This window comes from Labrus mixtus, chromosome 24 (assembly GCF_963584025.1).
Source record: "Labrus mixtus chromosome 24, fLabMix1.1, whole genome shotgun sequence".
In the NCBI taxonomy this organism is placed as follows: Eukaryota; Metazoa; Chordata; class Actinopteri; order Labriformes; family Labridae; genus Labrus; species Labrus mixtus.
In genome coordinates, this window is record NC_083635.1 from 10,261,835 (window position 1) to 10,285,512 (window position 23,678).

The 23,678-nt window shown below is 49.4% G+C and overlaps 2 protein-coding genes across 6 annotated transcripts in view; both read right to left on the reverse strand.

The window, feature by feature from the left end:
* Positions 1-23,678, reverse strand: part of LOC132959360 (pro-opiomelanocortin-like) — a 343,108-nt gene that overhangs the window by 81,489 nt on the left and 237,941 nt on the right. The gene's annotated exons all lie outside the window — the stretch shown is intronic.
* agap1 (ArfGAP with GTPase domain, ankyrin repeat and PH domain 1) overlaps positions 1-23,678 on the reverse strand; it is a 110,521-nt gene that overhangs the window by 14,061 nt on the left and 72,782 nt on the right. For 4 of the 5 annotated variants that reach the window (XM_061032264.1, XM_061032265.1, XM_061032263.1 and 1 more), the window contains 7 exons: positions 22,199-22,303; positions 16,898-17,066; positions 15,552-15,716; positions 14,048-14,209; positions 5,304-5,458; positions 4,994-5,084; positions 4,390-4,612 (listed from right to left, as the gene is read on the reverse strand). In XM_061032264.1, coding sequence (XP_060888247.1) covers positions 4,390-4,612; positions 4,994-5,084; positions 5,304-5,458; positions 14,048-14,209; positions 15,552-15,716; positions 16,898-17,066; positions 22,199-22,303 — 1,070 coding nt within the window. The remainder of the gene's footprint in view (positions 1-4,389; positions 4,613-4,993; positions 5,085-5,303; positions 5,459-14,047; positions 14,210-15,551; positions 15,717-16,897; positions 17,067-22,198; positions 22,304-23,678) is intronic. The other variant, XM_061032262.1, reaches the window with a different exon arrangement.

Below are 23,678 nucleotides of genomic sequence, written 5' to 3' on the forward strand. Positions count from 1 at the left end.
CCTGATCCTGCACAGAGGAACCCAAACCTGATCCTGAACAGAGGAACCCAAACCTGATCCTGATCCTGCACAGAGGAACCCAAACCTGATCCTGATCCTGCACAGAGGAACTCAGAGACGCTGACCTCCTGCGACAGAACGCCAAAGGTCTGTGTTTTCATGGGAGTAGGAGGACCACGTCCCACTGACCGCCTCCCCTCTCTGCAGGCCGGATTAGCAGCACTGTCACTTCCTGTGAGCTCGGCCCGCTAACACGCTGCGTCAGAGCGAGCCGCCGTGGCCTCTGGTGCTGGTGTTACCGCCACACTCGACACGTAATTAAAACAATGAGCTGCTGCCAACGAGCACGCAGCCAGGACCCCGAGCCTGTGGGCGCCGCTGGACGGGCAGCTCGCCCAAACTTAGCAGGCCCCTCAGCGGTGCATCAGCTGGGGCGCGGCACCAGGAGAGCACGCCAGCCGAGGTGATGACGGCTGACCGCGGGCAGCGAGGGGTTAATGGGAGCGTTTAGAGTCTTTTTGTGGTTTGATGCAGAGAAATGGAGTCGAACAGGATCCCTGCAGCAGCGCCCGGCTGGCACGGGTCGTGTTCATCCACACGGCGTCCTCTCACTGCGAGGGACAAGCGTCAACAACTATCTGTCCTCACTGGGAAGTGGGCGTGGCTACACGTCGCGTTGTGCTAAAATGATTAGCAGAGACAGGATCCCCACAGAGACTGGCTGAGCGTATGGAGGAGGAGGGCGAGCGGCGGGGGGGGGGGGCTCCTCCCTCCGTCGCTCGCCCTCCTCACCTCCTCTTCTTCTTCTTTGGTTTTCATTTTCTTACATTCTTTACAAATATCTGCCTCCTCTTCCTCTCTGATTCCTAAACGCTCATTTCCATCGGCTCCTTTTCCTATTTTTCGCTTTCTTTAAAAATCCTTTCTCCCTCCTTTCCTCCCTCCCTCTCTTCCTCCCTCTCTCCCTCCCTCTCTCCCTCCCTCTCTCTTCCTTGCTCCCTCCCTCCCTCCCTCCCTCGCTGTACCCTTACCTGAAATGTCCTGCCTCCTCTCTCCCCTAACCTGCACTTCCATCTGACTCTGGTTTTCTTGCTTTCTTCCTCCCTCCTTTCTCTTCCTCCCCCTCTCCTGGACCTCCAAACAGGACCTAATTGGGAGGCGGTGTGTGTGTGTGTGTGTGTGTGTGTGTGTGTGTGGCGGGGGGTGCAGACCTTGACAGACAGGAGGTCAGTGTAATTGCTGCTGGCCATATTTAACATTAAGATAATCAGGACATTAATTACCCTTTGGATCATTAAATCAGCCACTTGCAAAATGAAATTTCGGCCTCTATTACTCACTTGAGAGACCATGGGGGGACGGGTTTTTTACATCCATCAGCCCCCCCCTTCACCCCCCCACACACTCCCATCCCTCCTGCTGCCTGGACAAAGCCTCCCCCTGCCTTCTCACACACCTCCACCTCTCATCTTTTTACCATTTTCTGTTTCAGACGAGACGTGAGACGTTTGAGATTTTGTAATATCAGCAGGAAAGAGCCTCGTTGAGATTTATTTAAAGGTACAGAATAAAACATTTCCTGCATAACGAAGAAGAATTTAGACCGACGTTAATCGCGTAAACAGATGAACAGACGCAGCTGCCTATAATTGCTAAAATAACTGTGAGGATCGACGTGTGAACCCAGTAACTTCTAAGTTTATCGCTTCTGATTTTCAAAATAAAAGCATTTGGATTTCAGCCGCAGAGAGTCAGAGACTTCCTCAGTGACTGTGTTCACATGGTCGGGTTTTTGAAGTACCCTCTTTGTGTCTGAGATCCTGAAACCGGGATACTCAAGACCACGTCGACGCCCTCAGTATTGAAACCTGCTCGTTACCACGGCAACAGATGTTAAAGTCATAGACACCCAAATTCTGACCTCCTGATGTTATCTCCATATTTTCAGGAGTGCAAATGTGAAATCGGCTAAAGTGTGAGCTGCCGGTGATTTATCAGGAACAAAGTTTGAAACTCCAACGTGGTGATGATGATTATTCTCCCATGAATCCCTGCAGGCCGATCCTGTCGTGTATTTGAGCGTATTAAACGGCGAGATGTGCAGCTGCTTGTTGACGTCGCTCAGCTTGATTTGTATTTAAGAGCAGCAGCGAGTGTGAGTGAATGTAACCTCGCTGCCTCCACATATTATTTCATGGAGCGTCAGTGAGTCCATAAAGCTGTCATAAAACCTCCACGCCTCCCCACACGCCGCCTGTGTGTGTGTGTGTGTGTGTGTGTGTGTGTGTGTGTGTGTGTGTGTGTGTGTGTGTGTGTGTGTGAGAGGTTCACAGGAGAGACGCTCTGATTCAGCTTCATTTATTGAATTATCTCAGCTCAGGTTTTCATCATGTCTTTAAAGAATAAACTGAAAAAGGAGGAGTGAGAGAAAGAGGGGGAGAGAGAGAGAGGGAGAGAGAGAGAGAGAGAGGGAGAGAGAGAGATAGAGAGAGAGAGATAGAGAGAGAGGGAGAGAGAGAGAGAAAGAGAGAGGGGGAGAGAGAGATAGAGAGGGAGAGAGAGAAAGAGGGAGAGAGAGAAAGAGGGGGAGAGAGCGAGGGGGGGAGAGAGAGAGAGAGGGAGAGAGAGGGAGAAAGAGAGGGAGATAGATAGATAGAGGGAGAGAGAGAGATAGAGAGAGAGAGGGGGGGGGGATTTATGGAGGTGAAACGACAAACAGAGAGCCACTTAAGGAATGGACTGATAAATACTATCGACAGGACAGAGAGAGGCGGAGGAGGGAGGAGGGAGGAGGGAGGAGGGAGGGGGGGGAGAGATGGAGCTGCAGCAGAGCGTTGCAGGTTAATTGAGATAATATTGACCTCCTCCTCTAATCTGTGCAGGGGGAAACACGCTTCACATTCATAAATAAATAGGAACATGAGCAACAATAAAAGCATTAGAGCTCTGACGGAGGAGGGCTAATGGCACGTCAATACTCACACATCGCTCAGAGGGTGTGTGTGTGTGTGTGTGTGTGCACTGTTTTTACACAGACTAACAGAGAATGTAGCTGAACCGACGCTGCAGCATATCCAGCATTGAAATCAGACTGCAGTTTTGCAGAGCTGCACAGAGACGCTAAGGCGTGCGTCGCGCTCAGGACGCCGTCGATCAACACTGAAGAAGACGCTGAGAGAAGAAGTTACTGATATCTCATTTAGTTTGCTTTAAGATCTTGAGCTCATCTCTCGCCCTTCATAAAGCTACGCACAGATTCAGTGATTTTCTGTTCTCAGTTTTTTATATTCAGAGTTGAATAATGAGGAGTCAGACGTCTGGACGTAGACGTGAACCTCATAGAAACTGGAACTATTCAGCATCTATTAAACTCATGTCTTCAGGTCTTTGTCTCTCTGACAGTTTTTACTTCCACATGTAGATTTTGAACAGTTAAAAAACGATCACTTCATTAAATCTTAAAGAGACAAAAACAAAGTCAAATGTGGAATAAAAACCTTTGTTCTTCTATTTGTTCAGTTTAGTTGGTGCACATTTCTGTACACACTGTCAGTGAGAGTGTGTGTGTGTGTGTGTGTGTGTGTGTTGTGGGAGTAATTATAAGGTGCTTCTGTTGACTAATGAGCGTGAGGGGGGGGTGAGTGCAGGAGGGGAGGACGGGGAAGTCGATCTTTATGCGGATGGCAGTCAGCTCTAATTTGTTATGATGGCTGCTGGCTTCACGGCGCTGCAGAGGCCGATAATTACACACACACACACACACACACACACACACATCAACACCAACGTCATGCTAAAGTTCACAGATTTGTTACAATCCCTTGTAGACCTCACACACACACAAGCAGAGGTTTCTGTCAATATCTGAACACTGACACACCGAAGTGCTGCCCCCTGTCTGCAGCTCGCAGCACTGCACACACACACACACACACACACACACACACACACACACACACACACACACACACACACACACACACACACACACACACACACACACACACACACACACACACACACACACACACACACACACACACACACACACACACACACACACACACACACAGTTATCATTTTTAAAAACCAAAGATATAAGGTAGTATGATTCAACAGCTGCTGAAACCTAAGGTCAAGGGACGGCACAACCTTTCAGGGTTAAATTCAAGGACTTTCAAGGTCCTGAAAATGAAGACATCCAGATTTTCAAATCTTTTTTTACCACAACCCAAGGCGACCAGACAGGACGACGTGTGCCCGACATCCTCTCATGTCTAAAACCATCTCAGACAGAGTTTCAGGAACTTCTAGGGTTCCCTTTTAAGACTATGACGACTTTCCCATCATGCACCAGGTGGATATTTAGGAGAAGATAAACGGTCCTACCTGCTGGCGTCGGGTCCCGGTTTGAGGCTTCCCTGGGCGTTGGCCTCCCACACGCTGTTGGCGAGCTCGTTGCCGATGGCCGACATGACCCTGATGAGCTCCAGCGGCCACTCGTCCAGGTCCAGGGAGCGGACCCGGGACAGGTGAGTCCCCAGGTTCCTGTGGATCCCCGAGCACTCGATGCAGATCAGAGCACCCAGGTTCAGGCTGGCCCAGTCGGGGTCTGCATGAGACCACGCAGCAGTTAGAAGACGATATTTACTGTTACGTTCAGTGGCTATCAGACCTTTAGAGGATAAATCTGACATTTGATCTGTGACAAGATAAAACTAGACTCTAGTCTTACAAAAGAAACGACTCTGTGTTCAACTTCTGAGACATTTCACAGAAAAACTAAGAGATGCAAAAAGGAGGAAAAAACGGATTTGAATAAACTGCAAAAAACTTAATTAGCATCCAAGCTAATGAGGAATACAAAGAAGCCCAGAGAGCAGCTACGGCTGGCTAGCATGTTAGCAGTTAGCATGGGAGCTAGCAGGACATGTGGAGGGCTTCTTGTGGTGCAGGTAACTTCATGAAGTTCACTGATTGGTTGGTTACTCACTCTGAGTCTCACAGTCTGCACAGCGAGCGTTTCCTCGGATACTCCTGATGGACTGCAGCGCCATGGCCTCGGTCTGACTCGTCAGACGAGACTGAAGAAGAAAAAAGAAAAAAAAAAACTCAGTCGAACTGTTTTTAACATCCTGAAATGTTCAGAAATACATTTATAATTCTGGGTGGCGGACAGAGCGTGTGTGTGTGTGTGTGTGTGTGTCCCTCTCTGTCGTTCTAACATTGATTCTGTGGATGTTTGTGTAACAGACTTCAGGTCTTTATCTGATAATCTGGTTTCCAGTCTGTGTCGTCCTCACCTTGTTCTTGCTGCTCTCACACGACTGCAGGCTGGCGAGGATCTGGCTCTCGATGACCTGCACCCAGGCGTCTCGCTCCTCGTACGACGTGGCCTCAAAGTGCCAAGTCTGCCCCGTCAGAGACACGATGGTGAACTCAAAGTTCTCCTCTTGTTCTGCAGGAGATAAAAATATAAAAAAAAAAAGGTTTTAGTTTGTGAACGTGATGCAGAAAATCCTCCGTTTGGTCCACGCTCTGATCAGAGACGCGATACAATGCTGATCCGAGCTCTGGATACCTCACCCCCCCCCCCCACCGAGAGACTTTCATGACACGGCGACCTGATACATTCATACAAGTTTAAAAAAATCACAACAACATGTCAAACATCAAAGTTAGACCCCGTTACAGAGTCTCCAGAGTCTCCTGGTCCTGGACTGAAGGACACCTGTTCTCCTGATCCGACCCCTCCTGACCTTTGTGACCCCGCCCCCCGAAGCCAGGATGTCACCCAAATTAAGCCCCCCCCCCCCCCCCCCCTTTCAGAGAGGTCAGTCATTACAATCAGAGTCTGCTGGAGGGGGGACACATGGATCAATTACCCAGAACCCCCTCAGAGGTTAATGGGCCAATCAGGACTCAATTAGACTGAACGAGTGTGTGTGTGTGTGTGTGTGTGTGTGTGTGTGTGTATGACTGTAGCAGCAGTTGAACATCCTGGTTCTTTGAAGCAGCTTCAGCAGATCTGAAGATGTGTTTGTGTCATTTGTGTGATGTCATCAGCAGCTCAGAGGTGATTTCAGATCTCAGACATGAACCTGAAGGAAACATCTTTTAGGTTCTAATAAAACGCTTCAACATCGAGCGTGTTGTCGGAGGTCTGAGGGAGGTTAGCGAGCGCATGTGGAAACGTTTACAGAGAGGATGTGAAGCGGTGCGGGAGCAGAGTCGGTATCATCATAGAAACAGATCAGACAACAAGCAGCTTCTGTTTACCATTAACCCCGAGAGGAGGGGGGGCTTCATCAAAGGACGGCCTCCAGCATTAGGGATCTTTCCCAGCATGCCTGCTGTGACCCGCTGTACATTCAGAGAGTCGTTGTTTTCACTTTTACCTTCAATCTCTAAAAACAAACGGCTCTGAAAGATCGCACTGTGGCGCTCTGTAATCACTCCTGACACTTTGAGCCGAGCGTTTCAGGAAGCAGCAGTTTCCTGACGAGAGCCGCGAGTGACGCGGCGAGAAGATGAGAGGTTTAATCAGTCGGAGAGCGGTCACGGCCGGCCCGCGAGGGAACGACCATTTGCTCTTCCTCAACTCCAGTCATTTGGCTAATTGGGAGCGTCTCAGAGCACCGGAGCTGAAGTTCCCCTCCGGCTTGGATCGGGATAATCAATGGGCTCCACTGAGGGGGGGGGGGGGGACGAGGGGAGAGGATGGAAAAGAGGAGAGGGAGGACGAGAGGAGAGGGAGGACGATGGGAGAGGATGAAAAAGAGGAGAGGGAGGACGAGAGGAGAGGGAGGACGAGGGGAGAGGGAGGACGAGGGGAGAGGATGGAAAAGAGGAGAGGGAGGACGAGAGGAGAGGGAGGACGAGGGGAGAGGGAGGACGAGAGGAGAGGGAGGACGAGGGGAGAGGGAGGACGAGGGGAGAGGGAGGACGAGGGGAGAGGGAGGACGAGAGGAGAGGATGGAAAAGAGGAGAGGGAGGACGAGAGGAGAGGGAAGATGAGGGGAGAGGGAGGACGAGGGGAGAGGGAGGACGAGGGGAGAGGGAGGACGAGGGGAGAGGGAGGACGAGAGGAGAGGATGGAAAAGAGGAGAGGGAGGACGAGAGGAGAGGGAAGATGAGGGGAGAGGGAGGACGAGGGGAGAGGGAGGACGAGGGGAGAGGGAGGACGAGGGGAGAGGGAGGACGAGAGGAGAGGGAGGACGAGAGGAGAGGGAGGACGAGGGGAGAGGATGGAAAAGAGAGGGAGGACGAGAGGAGAGAGAGGACGAGGGGAGAGGATGGAAAAGAGAGGGAGGACGAGAGGAGAGGGAGGACGAGGGGAGAGGATGGAAAAGAAGAGAGGGAGGACGAGGGGAGGGAGGAAGAGGGAGGACGAGGGGAGAGGTAGGAAGCGAGGAGAGGTAGGAAGCAAGGACGAGAGGAAAGGTAGGAAGCGAGGGGAGAGGGAGGATGAGAGCAGAGGAGAGGATGGGAGAGCGCCTGAGGCCAAACCAGCGGATCAGAGAATCTTCCACTTCCAGGAGAAAAAGACAAAAACACCTTCAGTGAATAAAGTTTTCCTTTTCCTGTTCTCTGCTCCGGGCTGCTGAAGAGCTGATTAGTTGATGATAATTAAAACTTGTGTTTACAGACTCAAGGTGAACCAGGATTTTTACTTTTCTGCAGCTGAGTTCTGCCTCTCTGATGGAAAAGTCAGTTACTTTGTGTGAGATATGAATGATGTCATGCTGTCTGATGCACGCTGTAGCTCTCGTTTGAGGCTATACAATAATAATACGTCTTATGATGATTGGTCATGTGACCTTATTGACCGGTCTTGATTTAAAATCCAGAGTAAAAATGATTTTGATTCCAAACGAGACAAGACCTTCAAAAAGTGAGATTCTGAGGAACATGGAGAGCAGCAAACATCTGGCTCCAGATGTAAAGAACACCTGGCTCACCTGCTGCCCTGTGTCCAAACTGCACATCCAGCAGAGAGGATGGGATCCTCTTCCAGAGTGTGTTTGGAGGCTCCCGGGTCTCCGTTCTAATCGACAGCCCACCCAGCGAGCGCCGGTCGAGCCCCGCGGGTTCGGGAGCAAGAGCCCCATCATAATTAAACTCCCATGATCCTCTGTTTTCAGGGCGGTGGGGGGGAGGGGGGGGGGAGGTTTGGCTGCTTGACAATTATGGAAACCAACAATCCAGAAAGGGCCTGCCTCTGCGCAGCGTAAATTAAATGCTGTTTGGGGATTTAAATGGTGCACGCTGACCCAGCACAGCGAGACGGATAATGAATAAAACGGGGGGGGGGGGGGGGGGGGGGGGGCATCAGGCTGAACAACACGACACACGATCAGATCTAAAGACTTAACAACTCATCTCTGTATGTAAAGAATCACAGAATCTAAAGTAGTCCTCCTGAAGTTCTCTACATGTTTTCTTCTTTTCTCGTCTTTTTGCCCCCTGCTGGCCGTCAGACAGAATGCAGGTTTCCGTCTTAACGTCAGGCCTCCAGGCGTCGTCATCGTCTTCTATCCGGTGTGTTTGTGTTCAGGATTAAACGTGTGTACAAACACACACACACACACGGCGGGTCGGCCGCTCTGTTTTTTGGTAATTACTGCGAACGCTCTGGGCTACTGTGGGCGACATTCTCACGGAGAGAGGCGGCGCCGAGGCAATTTGTGAACTCTGACACGGGTAACCTTTAGCAGCAGAAACAGAACAAACCAAATCTACAGCATTTACAAGACGCAGGGGGGGGAGGAGGGGGGGGGACATGCATACAATCCTGTCGTCAGGGGGGTGAGGTGTCGAGTCAGCCCAGCACGCCGTGTGTGTGTGTGTGTGTGTGTGTGTGTGTGTGTGTGTGTGTGTGTGAGAGACAGGCAGGACGGTAGGTGCAATGAGAGGGGAGGCGTGGGGGAGACAAAAGGGGGGCCTGGGGAAACACAAATTAAAAGCCTTAAATGTCACCGCACACAGTATTGCTTTGCGACACAGGTCATTACTCGCCATATTATTCTCAGCCTTTTACAACATTAATAACCTGGAAAATATTACAGCCGATTGTTCACAAGTCTCCCTGAAAAAGAAATATGGAGGAGGGGTCCCTGAGCAGGTACGCAGACATCACAACTAATCGAAGGTGATTTAAAGCGTCTGTGGGCTCGCCATCTCGCCATCGTGCAGAGAGGCGGAGACACCCGAGATATGTAACACCTGAACCTGCACGAGTCTGACTCAAAGGAAAGATAGGTAAACATCCACCTGTACACACATAACTCTCTGCAGGGTGTGTTTGTTTCATCAAACCCTCACAGGGGAGGGGGGCGGGGCATAAGGATGTAAGGAGGGACGCCATGACAGACGGGAAAAAAACGGGTCAAGATATCGAGAAGGAAGCACTGATTTGGTGATTTTCAGGTCAGAGGAAATCGAGGTTAAACGTGGAAACATGACTGTAGTAACTTCCTGGTTAAGGACTCACAGATGCAGCAGAGGCTCATGGGTAATGCAGTTCTACACTTTAGAAAGGATGACTCCACAGTGGACTCATCTTTCAGCTGTAAATCACCAATCAGTGCTCGCAGGGTGACACAGGGTGCACGTATGACCAAGGCACTCCGTCCTGCAGTGGGCGGGGTCAGAGTGGGTGGGCGGGGTCAGAGTGGGTGGGGGTCCACCTGTCCGTCACAGGTCCACCACTGCAGTTGTTTTTTTTTTACCTTCTGAGTTGTGCAGACTGTTGATGTAAATGCTGCGAAGACTACCAACACGATTTAGTTTCCACGCTCTACGTTTGGCTGCGTCCCCCGACGGCAGGAAGAGAGAAGAAGAAGAAGAAAAAGAAGAAGAAGAAGAAGAAGAAGAAGAAGAAGAAGGAGAAGGAGGGGTAGAGGAAGAGCAGAGCGGAGGAATCAGACAACATAAAAAGAGAAATCAGAGAAAACATCGTGGAGAGAGTCAGGCGTAACACAGCAGAGTTCAGGTAGCTCAGTGAGGGGGCGTGGCTTTGCACAGAAGTGGGAGGGGCCAATGACCACAATGAAGGGATGAAGTTTGCAACATAACATGAGAGACCAGAAAAGCATCAAAAGCTGCTTCAATGATGTTTGCACCAAAACTTTTCATCACAGATCGCTGACTGACACCAACAACAAATTACAAACAGAAAGAATGAACCTCAAACTGACTTTATAAAGACGTGATTTCTCGTCCCCACTAGGCATCTTATCTCTGCTCTCTGACCTCGCTCCTCTTAAACCCTGCGTGGGTAATATTTACTGCCCCGGGGCTACTGAGCGCATTTTACACCAAAGCAGGGCGTGCAGACGATGAAGTACAGTCTGCTCTTTAAATGTTACTCTGCTTGTTTCCCTCGGCGCCCCTCCTCCTCCTCCTCGTCCTCGTCCTGCAGACGGCGAGGCGCGGGATAAGCGAGGGTTTTATATCGTCTTAAATGAAACACAAACAGTAAAGCTGCTCTCAGCTGTGGAGGCGAAATAAAAACACATCATCATTTAAAAACGAATCAGAGTCGCTTTAAAAAGGTCACCGCTCTGAGCCCAGAGAGAGAGAGAGAGGGGGGGGGGGAGAGGGGGGGAGAGAGAGAGGGGGAGGGGAGAGAGAGAGAGAGAGGGGGAGAGAGAGAGAGAGGGAGAGACAGAGAAAGAGAGAAATAGAGCGAGAGGAGGAGACTGAGAGAGAGAGAGGGAGAGAGAGGGGGGGGAGAGAGGGAGACAGAGAGGGGGAGAGAGAGAGAGGGAGAGAGAGAGAGAGAGGGGGAGAGAGGGAGACAGAGAGGGGGAGAGAGAGAGAGACAGAGAGAGAGAGAGAAATAGAGCAAGAGAGGGAGAGGAGGAGACTGAGAGAAAGGGAGAGAGAGAGAGAGGATAAAAAGTACCCGACCTAAAAAGCCTCTGCATGTTTCTAATAAGCTCCATGAGCAGAAACGTGCTCAAACTAGGATCAATATTTAAAATAATAAAAGCATTCCAAACATTCCTGACTCCAATGTGTCCTCGCTCAGGTGTCTGAGAGACCACCTGGACTCTCCTCAACACTGACCCTCTTTGTTTCCACCTGTTGGACCCCCGCTAACCCGGGTCACCTGCAGGGAGCGTCCGCCTGATTAAAAGACACGATGCAGGTGAACACACCTGCTGATCAACAGACTGACGAACACACACACACACACACACACACACACACACACACACACACACACACACACACACACACACACACACACACACACACACACACACACACACACACACACACACACACACACACACACACACAGTCCACCTTTGTGAGGAGTTCGCTGGTCGACGAATCAAAGCACAACCACAAAAACTCTCTAACAGGAATGTGATCCTGCTACTACCTGTGTGTGGCCACTTCAAACATCTGACGCTCGACGTGTGTGTGTGTGTGTGTGTGTGTGTGTGTGTGTGTGTGTGTGTGTGTGTGTAGGTATTTTTCAGGTCAACTTTAAAGCCTTTGAATGAACAGAGGGTTCAAACTGAGCGAGTTAACGAGAACCGATGTCGAGGCTGTGATCAACAGGGTTCAGCTCACACAGGTGAGTGTGTGTGTGTGTGTGTGTGTGTGTGTGTGTGTGTGTGTGTGTGTGTGTGTGTGTGTGTGTGTGTTAATGTAGCAGCAACCTTCACCAACAATCATGGCCGAAGAGAACAGAAACCTGCACCGAGGATCCAGTGAATCTCTGGGTTAGAGAGAGACGAGACCAGGACTACAAAGAGAGGACAGATCCTCCAGAGACCAGAATCATCAAAGACCAGACTCTGATCATTGCTCTGCAGGACGGCTTCAGAATCAAGAGGAACGATCCACACATAATGTCACGTCATGTTGACATTTAAATGGTCACATTTTTCACCGTGGACGAGAGCGAGCAAGTAAGAGACGGAGATCATCTTCCAGAGAATGTGTGTGTGAGAGCTCCTACCTGGGGGAGCTCGGCCTCAGAGGGCGGTTCCCCCTCATGAATTACCCCGAGCCTGCCGCTGACACGGAGATACTTCACCTGCCCGCCCGGCGTGACAGGCGGCGAGCCGACTGAGCGCGCTCAGTGCTTAATGGCTAAATTGGGAAGACTGTTACTAATCGCTTATTGAATAATGAAAGTGACACAGCTGATAAAAGATTTCAATAGGGTGGATTATTTATAATATTTCACTTAAGACTCTCCGGCTGAGTAATAGGAGGGCGAGTCTGAGCCGACCACAAGTCACATAAGAAAATGTTCAGAGGAGGAGGAGGGACGACTGAAGCAGGCGGACAAAATATCTGAGATTAGAGGAGAGAGGGAGGAAGGAGAGGGAAACAAGGAAACAAGGAGATGAGAACAGAGGAGAGAAATATAGGCAGGAGTAAAAAAGGGAGGAGACATAGGAGGAGAGGAAAGATAACGCGAGGAGGATGGAAAAAAATATTTTAATAAAGAAGGAAGGGGAAGTAAGAGAAGGAGGAAGGAAATGAGGGAGGAAAGGAGGAAGGAAAGGAGAAAATTAAGGTTTGACAGGAGAAGGAAGGACAAACAAGATGAGTCTAGAAAAACAGAAAAAAGAAACAGAAAGAGAGAAAGGAAGAGGGGGAGAGGGCTGAAAGAATGACAAGGAGACAAGGAAAGGAGACAAGGTAGTAGCAGAGGTGGGAAGAAATATAAAGAAGGGGTATGGAGAGAGGAAGAGACGACAAGAAAAAAAAAAGAAACCAATCCAGGGAATAATCCGAGGACAGAAAGTAAGAGGATGAAAAGAGAGACAAAAAAAGATTAAATGAGGTTATACGGAGAGAAAAATAGGAAAGGAAACAAAGGAAAGGAAAGGAGGAGATGAGAGGAGGAGAGATGAAACAGTGTGAGAGTCTATCCGTCACTTTCTCTGTCAGCTGCTTGAGACGTCCGTGATGGAGAGACCAACATTACACATCTGCTGCGGCCGCCACAGCTGTTCAACCAGCCGTACTGTGTGTGTGTGTGTGTGTGTGTGTGTGTGTGTGTGTGTGTGTGTGTGTATCAAGCGTGTGTTTCAACCACTGTGTACACTCTGTATTCACTAAGTAGCAACCTTGTTCCTTGAGTGACCACTAGAGTCTGTCTCCTGCAGTGAGTCAGTCCCCATAGAGCCCCATGTTAAAAAGCTCATGCTAATTGCTAACATTTTCCCTTCATGACATCACAAAGGGCAGTAGCCCCTCCCCCAGGTGGGTGACACTCCCACAGCTAGGTGTTTGTTCTGCCCTCTGAGTCTGCCTTCTCACCGTAAACAATAGGACATGGAGCGAGAAAGACAGAGACCACCCAAGCCCTTCCAGAGAGGGGGCGTGGTCAGATACAGCTCATTTACATATTTAAAGGTACAGACACAGAAACAGCCTGTTCTGAGCAGGGCTGAAATAGAGGGGTTTATAGGCATGATCAAATACAGGATCAGAGTGGATTTGGACACATCTTTTGCTCCGTTACCATGACAACAGACGCCCTGAATCTAAACAAACAGACCTGAAGTGAAGTCCAGACTAGCGGTTCTGGTCTGACACGGATCAGAGCGTGCACCAAACGTTGATGGTTATGTTACAAACTGATTCACGTTCACAGCAGAGAGGAGGAGGAGGAAGAAGAACAGGATGAAGAGATGAAGGGCTGACAGAATGAGAGGATGAGGAGATCCGTCACTCAGGAGCTCAGGAGTCTCAGACGATCACATGACTGCGTTTCCCAACCCCGGTCCACCAGAACAGCATCCTCTCTGACTATGACCTCGGATACCCAACAGACTGGCGTTTAACTATTTTGGACGTTTGGAGAATTCTCCAGCGGCCGCTCCAAGTGTTAAATATTGTGAAGTATATGAAAGTCTGTTGAGTTATGGTTTTGGATGCTTTTCAAAATAAAACTTTTTGATTTTCTGTTCCCGTCTGTGGCTGTCAGACTTTGTTTCCAGGGGGAACGTTTACGCTGTGGGACCGGGGCGGGGAAAGTGTGAGGCGAGGGGAGGGGAGATGGCGTTACCTTCCGCAGTACCAGAGAGGCCGTCGGCTTTGAAGTTGCTCGTGCTCTTCTTCCTGCGGTGCTTCTTGCGGTTGGCGTGCGGCGACGGCGGGGGCTCTATCTTTGGACTGGTGGTGCTGGAGATACTGGGACTGGAACACACCGAGTCTCCCAGACCAGTATCTGAAACCACAAATACCATTAAAGACAGATCAGATCCTGAAACTGGAATAAACCTGGAGACAAAGAACACAATTGATGAAGTCTGATCAGGTCTGCAGGATGGGGGGGCGATCAAAGCTCTCTCTCTTTCTGCCTCCACTCTTCATGGCGCCCGCTGACAGCTGTTACTAGCGGCGGAATAAAATAACATTCAGCTTCCATCAATATCACGGTGCGGCGGCGGCTCTGACATGGCCTCTGCGTGTGTGTTGGGATGAAACACATAACACACACGTATACACACAGGCGCTGGTCGGCGGCGGCGGCGTCCCGGCGAGCGGCAGACAGCCCCCAAGGACGGCCATAACTTATTTTACAATCGTTTAGTCTCAGCTCAAGTGGAAAATGTGACAACTTATCTCTGCTGACAACACGCCATCCCCGAGAGTGCAATTAACCGCCGTGGATTAACGGCCCTCCCATCTGCACGCCGCTCTCCATCCACGTCACCCCCCGTCACCCCCCCCCCCCCCCCCCCCCCCAGAGCCTCAGGACTTCCTGCTTCACCCTCCCTGCAGCCCTCCATCAGCGCTCTGATGTTTGTCCCTCCTGGGCTTCCTTAACTCTGAAACTCATCAACAGTTTGGACACCAGCTGCTCCCAGCGACCAATCAGAGCAGCAGCTTCGTCTGACTGTCATCTCCAAATCAGAGAAACAAAGAAGTCACCATGATGTCACCATGTTGACGTGTCTGTTGTTCTTAAACTGTTACAACGTCTCAGAGTGAGCCCACTAAGACACTGAGACACTCTGGAGTTCATTTTCAGCTTTAAATTGTATCTAAACTTTCAGAGCTAGAGGTGTGAACCGAGCCGTGTGTGTGTGTGTGTGTGTGTGTGTGGCCCCTGGGAGTCCATTTAAAAGCATTTCACAGCTTTAAACGTTATTTGAGGAGAGCTGGGGGGCACAGAGCTGACAACAGAGCTGTCAGTCAAGATTATCGTCACGGCAACACACACCCGTCCTGACAGCTGTCAGTCGTAGCATCTCAGTGTGTGTGTGTGTGTGTGTGTGTGTGTGTTAACTAGTCACACACGTATGCACACAAACAATTAAGAGACACACACACTCAGTTTGACAAACAGTTCAGCAGAATTAGAGGCTCTGTCAGCTGGATCAATAAAGAGACAAACGATAGGCCCCCCTGCGCAGCTGCACGCTGGGGCCCTGTGGGCTCCAGCTGGAGCTGCATGTGTGGACCTAGTATGTATGATTCACTTTGTGTTGAAGTTATAAATCGTTAACTTTTTCACCTTTTCATGCAGAACATCTTCCTGTAAAAGTCAAACTTTTGTCGTTTACCTGTGCTGACTCCTGAGTTGGCGATGACGGTGGCGTCCGTCCACTGGTCGGCGCTGGAGACGGAGTAGGAGCGCTGGTGCATGCCCTCCAGACCGCGGCTGTTAAAGGACACCAAGCTGACGCCGCTCGCCATCTGAGACACCGACGAGCTGCTGGTCACCGAGCCTGAGAGAGACCGCCATGTTTATTTGAATGGGTGTGTATGTGACTTCCTGTGCGTCTGCAGCCAGCCTCTAGAGGATTTTACATTTCAGCTCCGGCTTCATTTTACTACATCGGAGGATGCTGATTCAGATTCAACACTTCATTTTTGTAACATGCTGTATCATAAAAAAACGTACTGGTCGATGCTCAAATCAGCGTTTTCATCAGTCCGCTGAAACAGACACTCTTTCTCTTATTTGAGACAAACGTGCTTTAAAAACTGAGCTGAAATGATGTCGTCCCTCTTTATCGTGCAGCAGATGTGTCCATGTAACACACACACACACACAGAACATCATGAAAAGCAGCTTCTTACAAGCTGGCTGCTTAAATCAAACCCTTGAGTTAGAGAGAGGCTGCGTGGTCCAACAGCCGGGTGAATCACCCCCCCACCCCCCCCTCCCTCTTTCTCTCATTACAGCTCATTTCTTGGTGCTGGCTGAGTGGAGCCAGGACTCTGATTGCATTAATATTCATGACAATAATTAGTACATGGAGTACGGCTCACTGAATATTCATGCTATTAGCTCGGGCCTCTTGGATCCCTGCATGTGTGTGTGTGTGTGTGTGTGTGTGATTTAGCCGCCTCATAAGAGCTGCTTTTATGCCAGTGTGTGTGTGTTCTCGTTTTCCCTCCACCTTTTGTTTTACGACGTCTTCCTTCAGGTGTAAGGGAGCGTTTTGTGTGTTTCAAGGCTGAACTCCTGTTTTTTATTCTTTGAATGCTCAACCTTTATTGATTCACGGAGGACAGAACATGCCGTCGTTTATGATGAGGCATCAAGAGCGGCAATTAGAGGCACGATTAAAACAGGAATGCAGTCACGGCGGGTTAATTATTCCTCCGCAGCTTTAACTTATTTAAAGGAGCAACTTTAACCCTCGACGTCAGGACAGTTTCAGTTAAAAAGATTCTTCATTTATGACCATTTAGGACATTTTCTGATTGTCTAAAACTTCATTTATGGATGTTTTTCTGCTTTGTGCTGATTGGACGCTGCAGAGGAGAGAACGTACATTAATTACTCATCATGATTTTGAACTTTAGGAGGATACACCTGCACTTTCTGGAGATGAATATCTTCCTGTTACCTGAAGCGACAGACGTTAATCATGTGTTAAAGATCTCAGGTGTGTCTCACCTGGATTCTGTCCCAGCTGCAGGCTGCTCATGTCCTTGGTCAGCCCGTTGGTTTTGGGACTCGGCAAGGCGGCGCAGGTGGACACGGCGCGAGGCGGCCTCTTCCCGGGGACCTTCACCGTCGTCCTCAGCAGGTCGATCTCCTTCCCGTGGACGTTCTGCATGTAGTCCTGAAACATCGGAGAGTCAGAGAGTCGGTGGTTAGTGCTGCAGAGATACATCAAACTTTACATCTTCATTTAAACAATTCAGATTACAGCAAACACATGAGAACACCTGACAACAACTGAGAACAACTGAGAACACCTGAGGACATCTGAAAACACCTGAGAACACTTGACAACACCTGAGAACACATGAGAACAACTGAGAACACATGAGAACAACTGAGAACATCTGAAAACACCTGAGAACACATGAGAACACCTGGCAACACATGAGAACATCTGAGAACACATGAGAACATGAGAACACATGAGAACACCTGATAACACCTGATAACACCTGACAACACCTGAGAACACATGAGAACATCTGAGAACACATGAGAACACATGAGAACATGAGAACACATGAGAACACCTGATAACACCTGATAACACCTGACAACACATGAGAACACCTGAGAACACATGAGAACATCTGAGAACACATGAGAACATCTGAGAACACCTGAGAACATATGAGAACACCTGACAACACCTGAGAACACTTGAGAACAACTGAGAACAACTGAGAACACCTGAGGACATCTGAAACCACCTGAGAAAACCTGAGAACACATGAGAACACCTGACAACACCTGGGAACACATGAGAACACCTGACAACACCTGAGAACACATGAGAACACCTGACAACACCTGAGAACACTTGAGAACAACTGAGAACACATGAGAACAACTGAGAACACATGAGAACAACTGAGAACACCTGAGGACATCTGAAACCACCTGAGAACACTTGAGAACAACTGAGAACACTTGAGAACAACTGAGAACAACTGAGAACACCTGAGAACACCTGACAACACCTGACAACACATGAGAACATCTGAGAACACCTGAGAACACATGAGAACACATGAGAACACATGAGAACATCTGAGAACACCTGAGAACACAGGTGAGTCATCCTTTACAATCGAGTGTCTTTTAAAAATGGAAATATATAAAGGCACCTGGTGACCAATCAGAGGAGAGTCTAAGAGTTTGACGGCGTGCGATTCAGACGCTCTTCATGATGTAAACAAAGACTTTGATCGAGGATTATTCTGCAGCTAAATCCTTAAACACGAACAAAGCATCACTAATCCCTCAAAGCCGTGCTGAAGTGGCAAACCAAGCCGCCTCTGATTGGCTCCAACATGCCTGGAACACGTCGGCCCGCCACCGGACGCCTCAGAACTGAGCGGCGGCGTGAAAAGAGGCGGATCAGAGGAGCGAATAACAGAGAACGGGTGTTAATGACGGACGAGAGGCGCTTGTTAAATCCACCCCCCCCTCCCCTCCCCTCCCTCGGAGCCGGGTGGAGTGTCAGCGCTGACCCGAGAGGAGCAAAGCATTGTGGGAGGTCGGCCTCCTCTTCAACATGAAGGAGACGAAGAGAAACAAAGCTGAGAGACCCGCTGGGCCGGATTACCACCAGAGAGAGTGTTTGACAGAGGACTGCTATCTCTGTGAGGACCGCACCACATGCAGGACGTTTTATTCAACACATTCATTTTTGATTTGTTGAAAGAATCGTCAGCAGACCTGAGGGGTGGGGGGGGGGTTACGACTTTCAGTTTGGTGACCACTACAATGAGTGACAGAGAAAATGTCGGCCCGAACACGACCTCTGACCGTCTTAGGACCTGAAATCTGAAAACACTCGCCAAGTTCAGCTTCGTCTTGAGAGCGAGGATCGGACGAAACATCCTCACTCTGCAGCTCACACACTCTAATTGGTCCTCACAGAGATGGGATTATAAGACCACACACACACACACACACACACACACACACACACACACACACACACACACACACACACACACACACACACACACACACTCTCTGTGTTTCCCGCCTCCCTCTGGCAGCTCGGCTGACAAAAGGCCAATTCAAAGCCAAGTGCTCTCGACGGCGTCTTAACAAGCCACCGGAGAGCCCTCGAGCCAGGGGCCCGCTGGGTACACACACACACACGCACACACACACACACACACACACACACACCCCTCCGACAGATTGACCGAGGTAATTGAGTCTCCATTTGCATCGGGGAGCTTTCATCATCGTCCTGAACACCACGCCGCGCAGAGACGTCCAGGACGGATGTGTGTGTGTCGCCCAAACACACCGACAGCAGGTGGTGTGTGTGTGTGTGTGTGTGTGTGTGTGTGCATGTGTCTGTTTATGAGGTTTAAAGACAGGACGTGTAACGGTGTGTATGTAAATGTGTGCGTTGCGTTCAGGGACAGGGTAAATGGATGCGTAAACGGCGGCGTCAGAGTGAAAAATGGAACAGGAAGAGAGTGCTGAGACGTGCTGACGGCGAGGATACACGGATCCATACAGAGCGAGCACGTCCAAAAAACATGATCGATGAACGAGGAGAGGACGGGAGATAAAAGAGAAGAAGAAGAAGAGGATGTGATAAATAAAATACAGAAACAGATGTTGTTAAAATCATCTTTTTCTTCTTCTCTTCCTGTTTGTGACCTCGATCATGTGACGCCTCTGTGAAGCTGAAATGACCCAATCAAACGTCTTAGATCTTAACGTGTCCACCTGGCGTTTTTAACGTGAACGATTAATGTTTCATGGCGTGTGTTTTTGAGAGTTGCTACTGGACGCTTTGATTTCCCCTCCTGATCAATAAAGCATCGCTCGCTCTCTCTCCCCTCTCTCCCTCTTCCTCTCTCCCTCAAACCCCCCCCCCCCCCCCTCTCTTTTTAACTAAAACACAGAGACACACACATGAAGATTTAAAGGCTGCACGTTTTTGGAGAAACTGGCGTTCATCAACAGCTCAGGCGTCGCACAGGAAGCTGCACGCCGCCTTTGGAACATTTTTAAACGAGTCAGAGATGATTTCTGCGTGACGACGAGAGGTGTCTCTCTCTCTCTCTCTTTTTTTTTGGCCTCGTCTTCGTCACTTTGGAGGAGACTCTTTTTTTCTCCAATTAGGTGGCATCCATTGCCTTCCACTTAATTAGCGGCATTAATGTGATTTCTTTGCACATAGTCGGGCAATTAGCGGCGCTGATTGAGTTTCATTCGATTAGCCTCCGCAAACACGCTAATTGACGCCTGAGCTGCAGATGCAACGCGCTCAGGAAAAAACCTGGCTTTTTGGTGCTGCAGGGGGTTTGTGTGTGTGTGTGTGTTTGTACTCGAGTGTGTGTGATGTGTTAAGTGATGAGTTTTAACACTAATTTACTGCATCAGCTGCTCTAATCGCTGATGGACGTGTGCAGTTTGGTGAAGTGATTCTTCAGAGGCTCTGCAGGGAATCAAACCAACAACCCTCAGGCCCAACGAGTGCCTTGCTCAGAGCGACTGAACAGAGTGCATGATGGGACTTTTCGACCTCCAACATCCGTCACAGTGATGAATATTCTTATCTGAGAGATTCTTTAAGGACATGAAACCTGCTGACTGGAGCTTCTGAAATGTGAAGGTGTGAATACTCAGGGTCAAAGACGCTTTCAGACAACAGGAAGCAAAATAAAACAAGAGGTCATCCGTCTGCAGGCCGAACGCCGGAGGTTAGAAAACAGAACTAATCACATTAAAGTCTTTATATGTGATGTTTCACACTTAAATATAATAGAAATCAAGTATCTCCTCTGAAAATAACTCTGAGTCATGACTGTCTACAATGGGTGTAACACCCGAGTCCCACTGTCTGTGATGTTTTCAGAGTCCTATCTTCAGTTTGTTTACATCGCCAGGACAGCCGGCTGACTCCTCCCCTCGTGTATAAAAGTTGTTTAATTGAGGGACTAGAGAAAAGAAGAATAACATACTGTACTCACTGCTTAACTGTGTTTCTAGATCACGCTCATTTCAGGTAAATTTACATGCAGTGTGAAGATATGAGCATAATAAAGATTGCTAGCATTAGCATGCTAACACAACAATGCAGCGTGAGTTGTTTTGGTTTCATGCTGGTGCTCAAGGGCGATATCTGCTGGATCAAAAAATCGCATATAAAGCCTTTAAAGAGGTCATATTCTGCCCTTTTTGGGGTTTGTATATTTAATCTATGTATCTACTTTTGTACGTTCACAATAGCTAAAGTTTGAAAAAAGTGTCTGTTTTCATGTACTGCTCCTCCTTGCTCCCTCTACGCTCTGAGTCCGTCAGCTACACTCTGTTGAGCCCACACTGTTAGACCCCACGTGGGCAAAGTCTGCTCTGATTGGTCTGCCGATCCGCTCTGTCGTTATTGGTCAGTTGCTCAGCGCGCTTCTTGGAAATTTCAACATGAGCTGCTGGGCTTGCCACAACGAGCCAATGAGCTTAGATCAGTGATCTCACACTGACAATGACGTCACACTGACACATTTTTATCGAGGGGGACTAGAACCGAGCGTTACATGCAGCTAATGCTACAGCTAACAGGAGGACGTAGGAGAAGCCGCGTTTCCGCAGACTTTGAATTTTTGCACATAGATGTGCCTAAACATGCACAGGTCACTTGGAAAACACACTAAAGAGCATATAGAACCAGAAAAAGAAGAATATGGGACCTTTAAGGTGATGAAATACATAAACAAGATGTAAAACTTGTTTTTATCTGGCTGAGCTCTGAGCCCCGAAAACAAGAAGACGAGAGAGAGAGACGTTAAGCTCCATGAGAGAACGACAGAGACAAAATGTGTGTGTGTGTGTGTGTGTGTGTGTGTGTGTGTGTCAGTGTGTGTGTGATAATAAAGCAGCGTCAGTGCAGGATATTGTGCCAACAGGGCAGAGCGCCGGGGCAATTAGCAGAGACATTACAGCTGATATTCACATCATCAACGCCGACGTGGGCAAACAGATGACGAGTCCTAATTAATACACAAGCCATCAACACTGTCAGTGTGTGTGTGAGCGTGTGTGTGCTTGTGAGACAGAAACACACACACACACACAGGGGAGAGAGGAGAGGAGCAGCAGATAGATGGAGGTCAGTGCAGGCTGGCAGAGAGCTGGAGTCTAATAAGCAATCAGAGGGAGTTAGTAATGAGTGAGTGTGAGTGTGTGTGAGTGTGTGTGAGTGTGTGTGTGTGTGTGTGTGTGTGTGTGTGTGTGTGTGTGTGTGTCACTTACATGCAGGCTGGGGTGGTAGGTGAGCAGTCCATTGTCACACAGTGTCACATACTTCTTCTTCCACTCCTTGTTGAGGGATTTTCCGCTCCTCTTCAGCAGCATGCCCTGCACAGAACAAACCACAGAAACGTGTTTTTAATCACTCTGAGCGCCAAAACCTCTGAAACTCAGCTCAGTGTATTTGATCTGAAATCTGATTTTATTAATGAAGTTTGGTGGATTTAAAGAAATTATTTTCTATTATCTGTAAATATTTGTGAGATAACTCTTCATCGCACTCTTACATCACTTCCTCTTCAACAGTTTAAAGCAGGTTTGGACTCCATGTTGTGTTTGTGTCACGATAAAGCAGGAAGCGTTGTGCTGTTTACTAAATGTTACTTTAGTCTCCACTCTTTCATCTGAGATAAATGACATCGAGGAGCTCTGCAGCGAAGATAACGAGTTTACAGACTGCACAGAACAACATCAGAAATCTGCAGCGGCGAGCGAGGAGACGAGACGATAATCAGCACTTATTTAATTGTGTGACTTCTTAACATGCCCGTTTCTCTCTCTCTCTCTCCTACGCACATCAGCTGCGGCTCACTGACCGTTTAGGCCGAGCGACCGCCCGCTCGCCCGCCCACACTTCATTTGAGCTGGATTCATTAGGTTAGAGAGAGAGAGAGAGAGAGAGAGAGAGCAAGAAGGTCAGAGGGAAGGCGAGAGAGAGAGGAGGGGGGGGGGGGGGGGGGGGGGGGGGGGTCGGAGGGGGATAAAACTGTCCGCTGATTAGCAATTACAGCAGCGCTGCCACGCGTGTCACTTCACTGGACCTCTACAACATTAACACTCCGACAGAGGATATTAATAGAGTCCAGCCGTGAAGGGAGCGAGGGGGGTGTGTGGGGGGGGGGGGTGGGGGGGGTAGAGGCACCACAGAAGAAGAATAGGGATGGAGGACTGATGGACAGAAGCCTGCACTCCCTCGCCCTGACCGCTCAGCTCTCATTAAGGCGGGCAGCGGTGGTGGGACGGCGCGGCAGGCCCGGGGTCACCCTCGCCGACACTGACGGCGTGTTGGGTGTAATCAGCAGCGACATCACGCCAGGAAGGAACGCTTCAGTGTGACACAGAGGGAGGGGCCAATGAGACTAATGTGTCCGTCCTCCTAAAGAGCGGCCAAAGTGAGACGAGTGACGGCAAATCATCCCGACAGGAACACGACAGAGAGGGGGGGGCGAGAGAGAGGGGGGGGAAAGAGAGAGAGAGAGAGAGAGAGAGATAGAGAGAGAGAGGAAGAGAGAGAGAGGGCGAGAGAGAGGAAGAGAGAGAGAGGGGAGAGACAGAGAGAGGGGGGAGAGAGAGAGAGAGAGAGGGGAGAAAGAGGGTGAGACAGAGAGAGGAAGAGAGAGAGAGAGAGAGGGCGAGAGAGAGGAAGAGAGAGAGAGGGGAGAGACAGAGAGGGCGAGAGAGAGAGAGAGGGGAGAGACAGAGA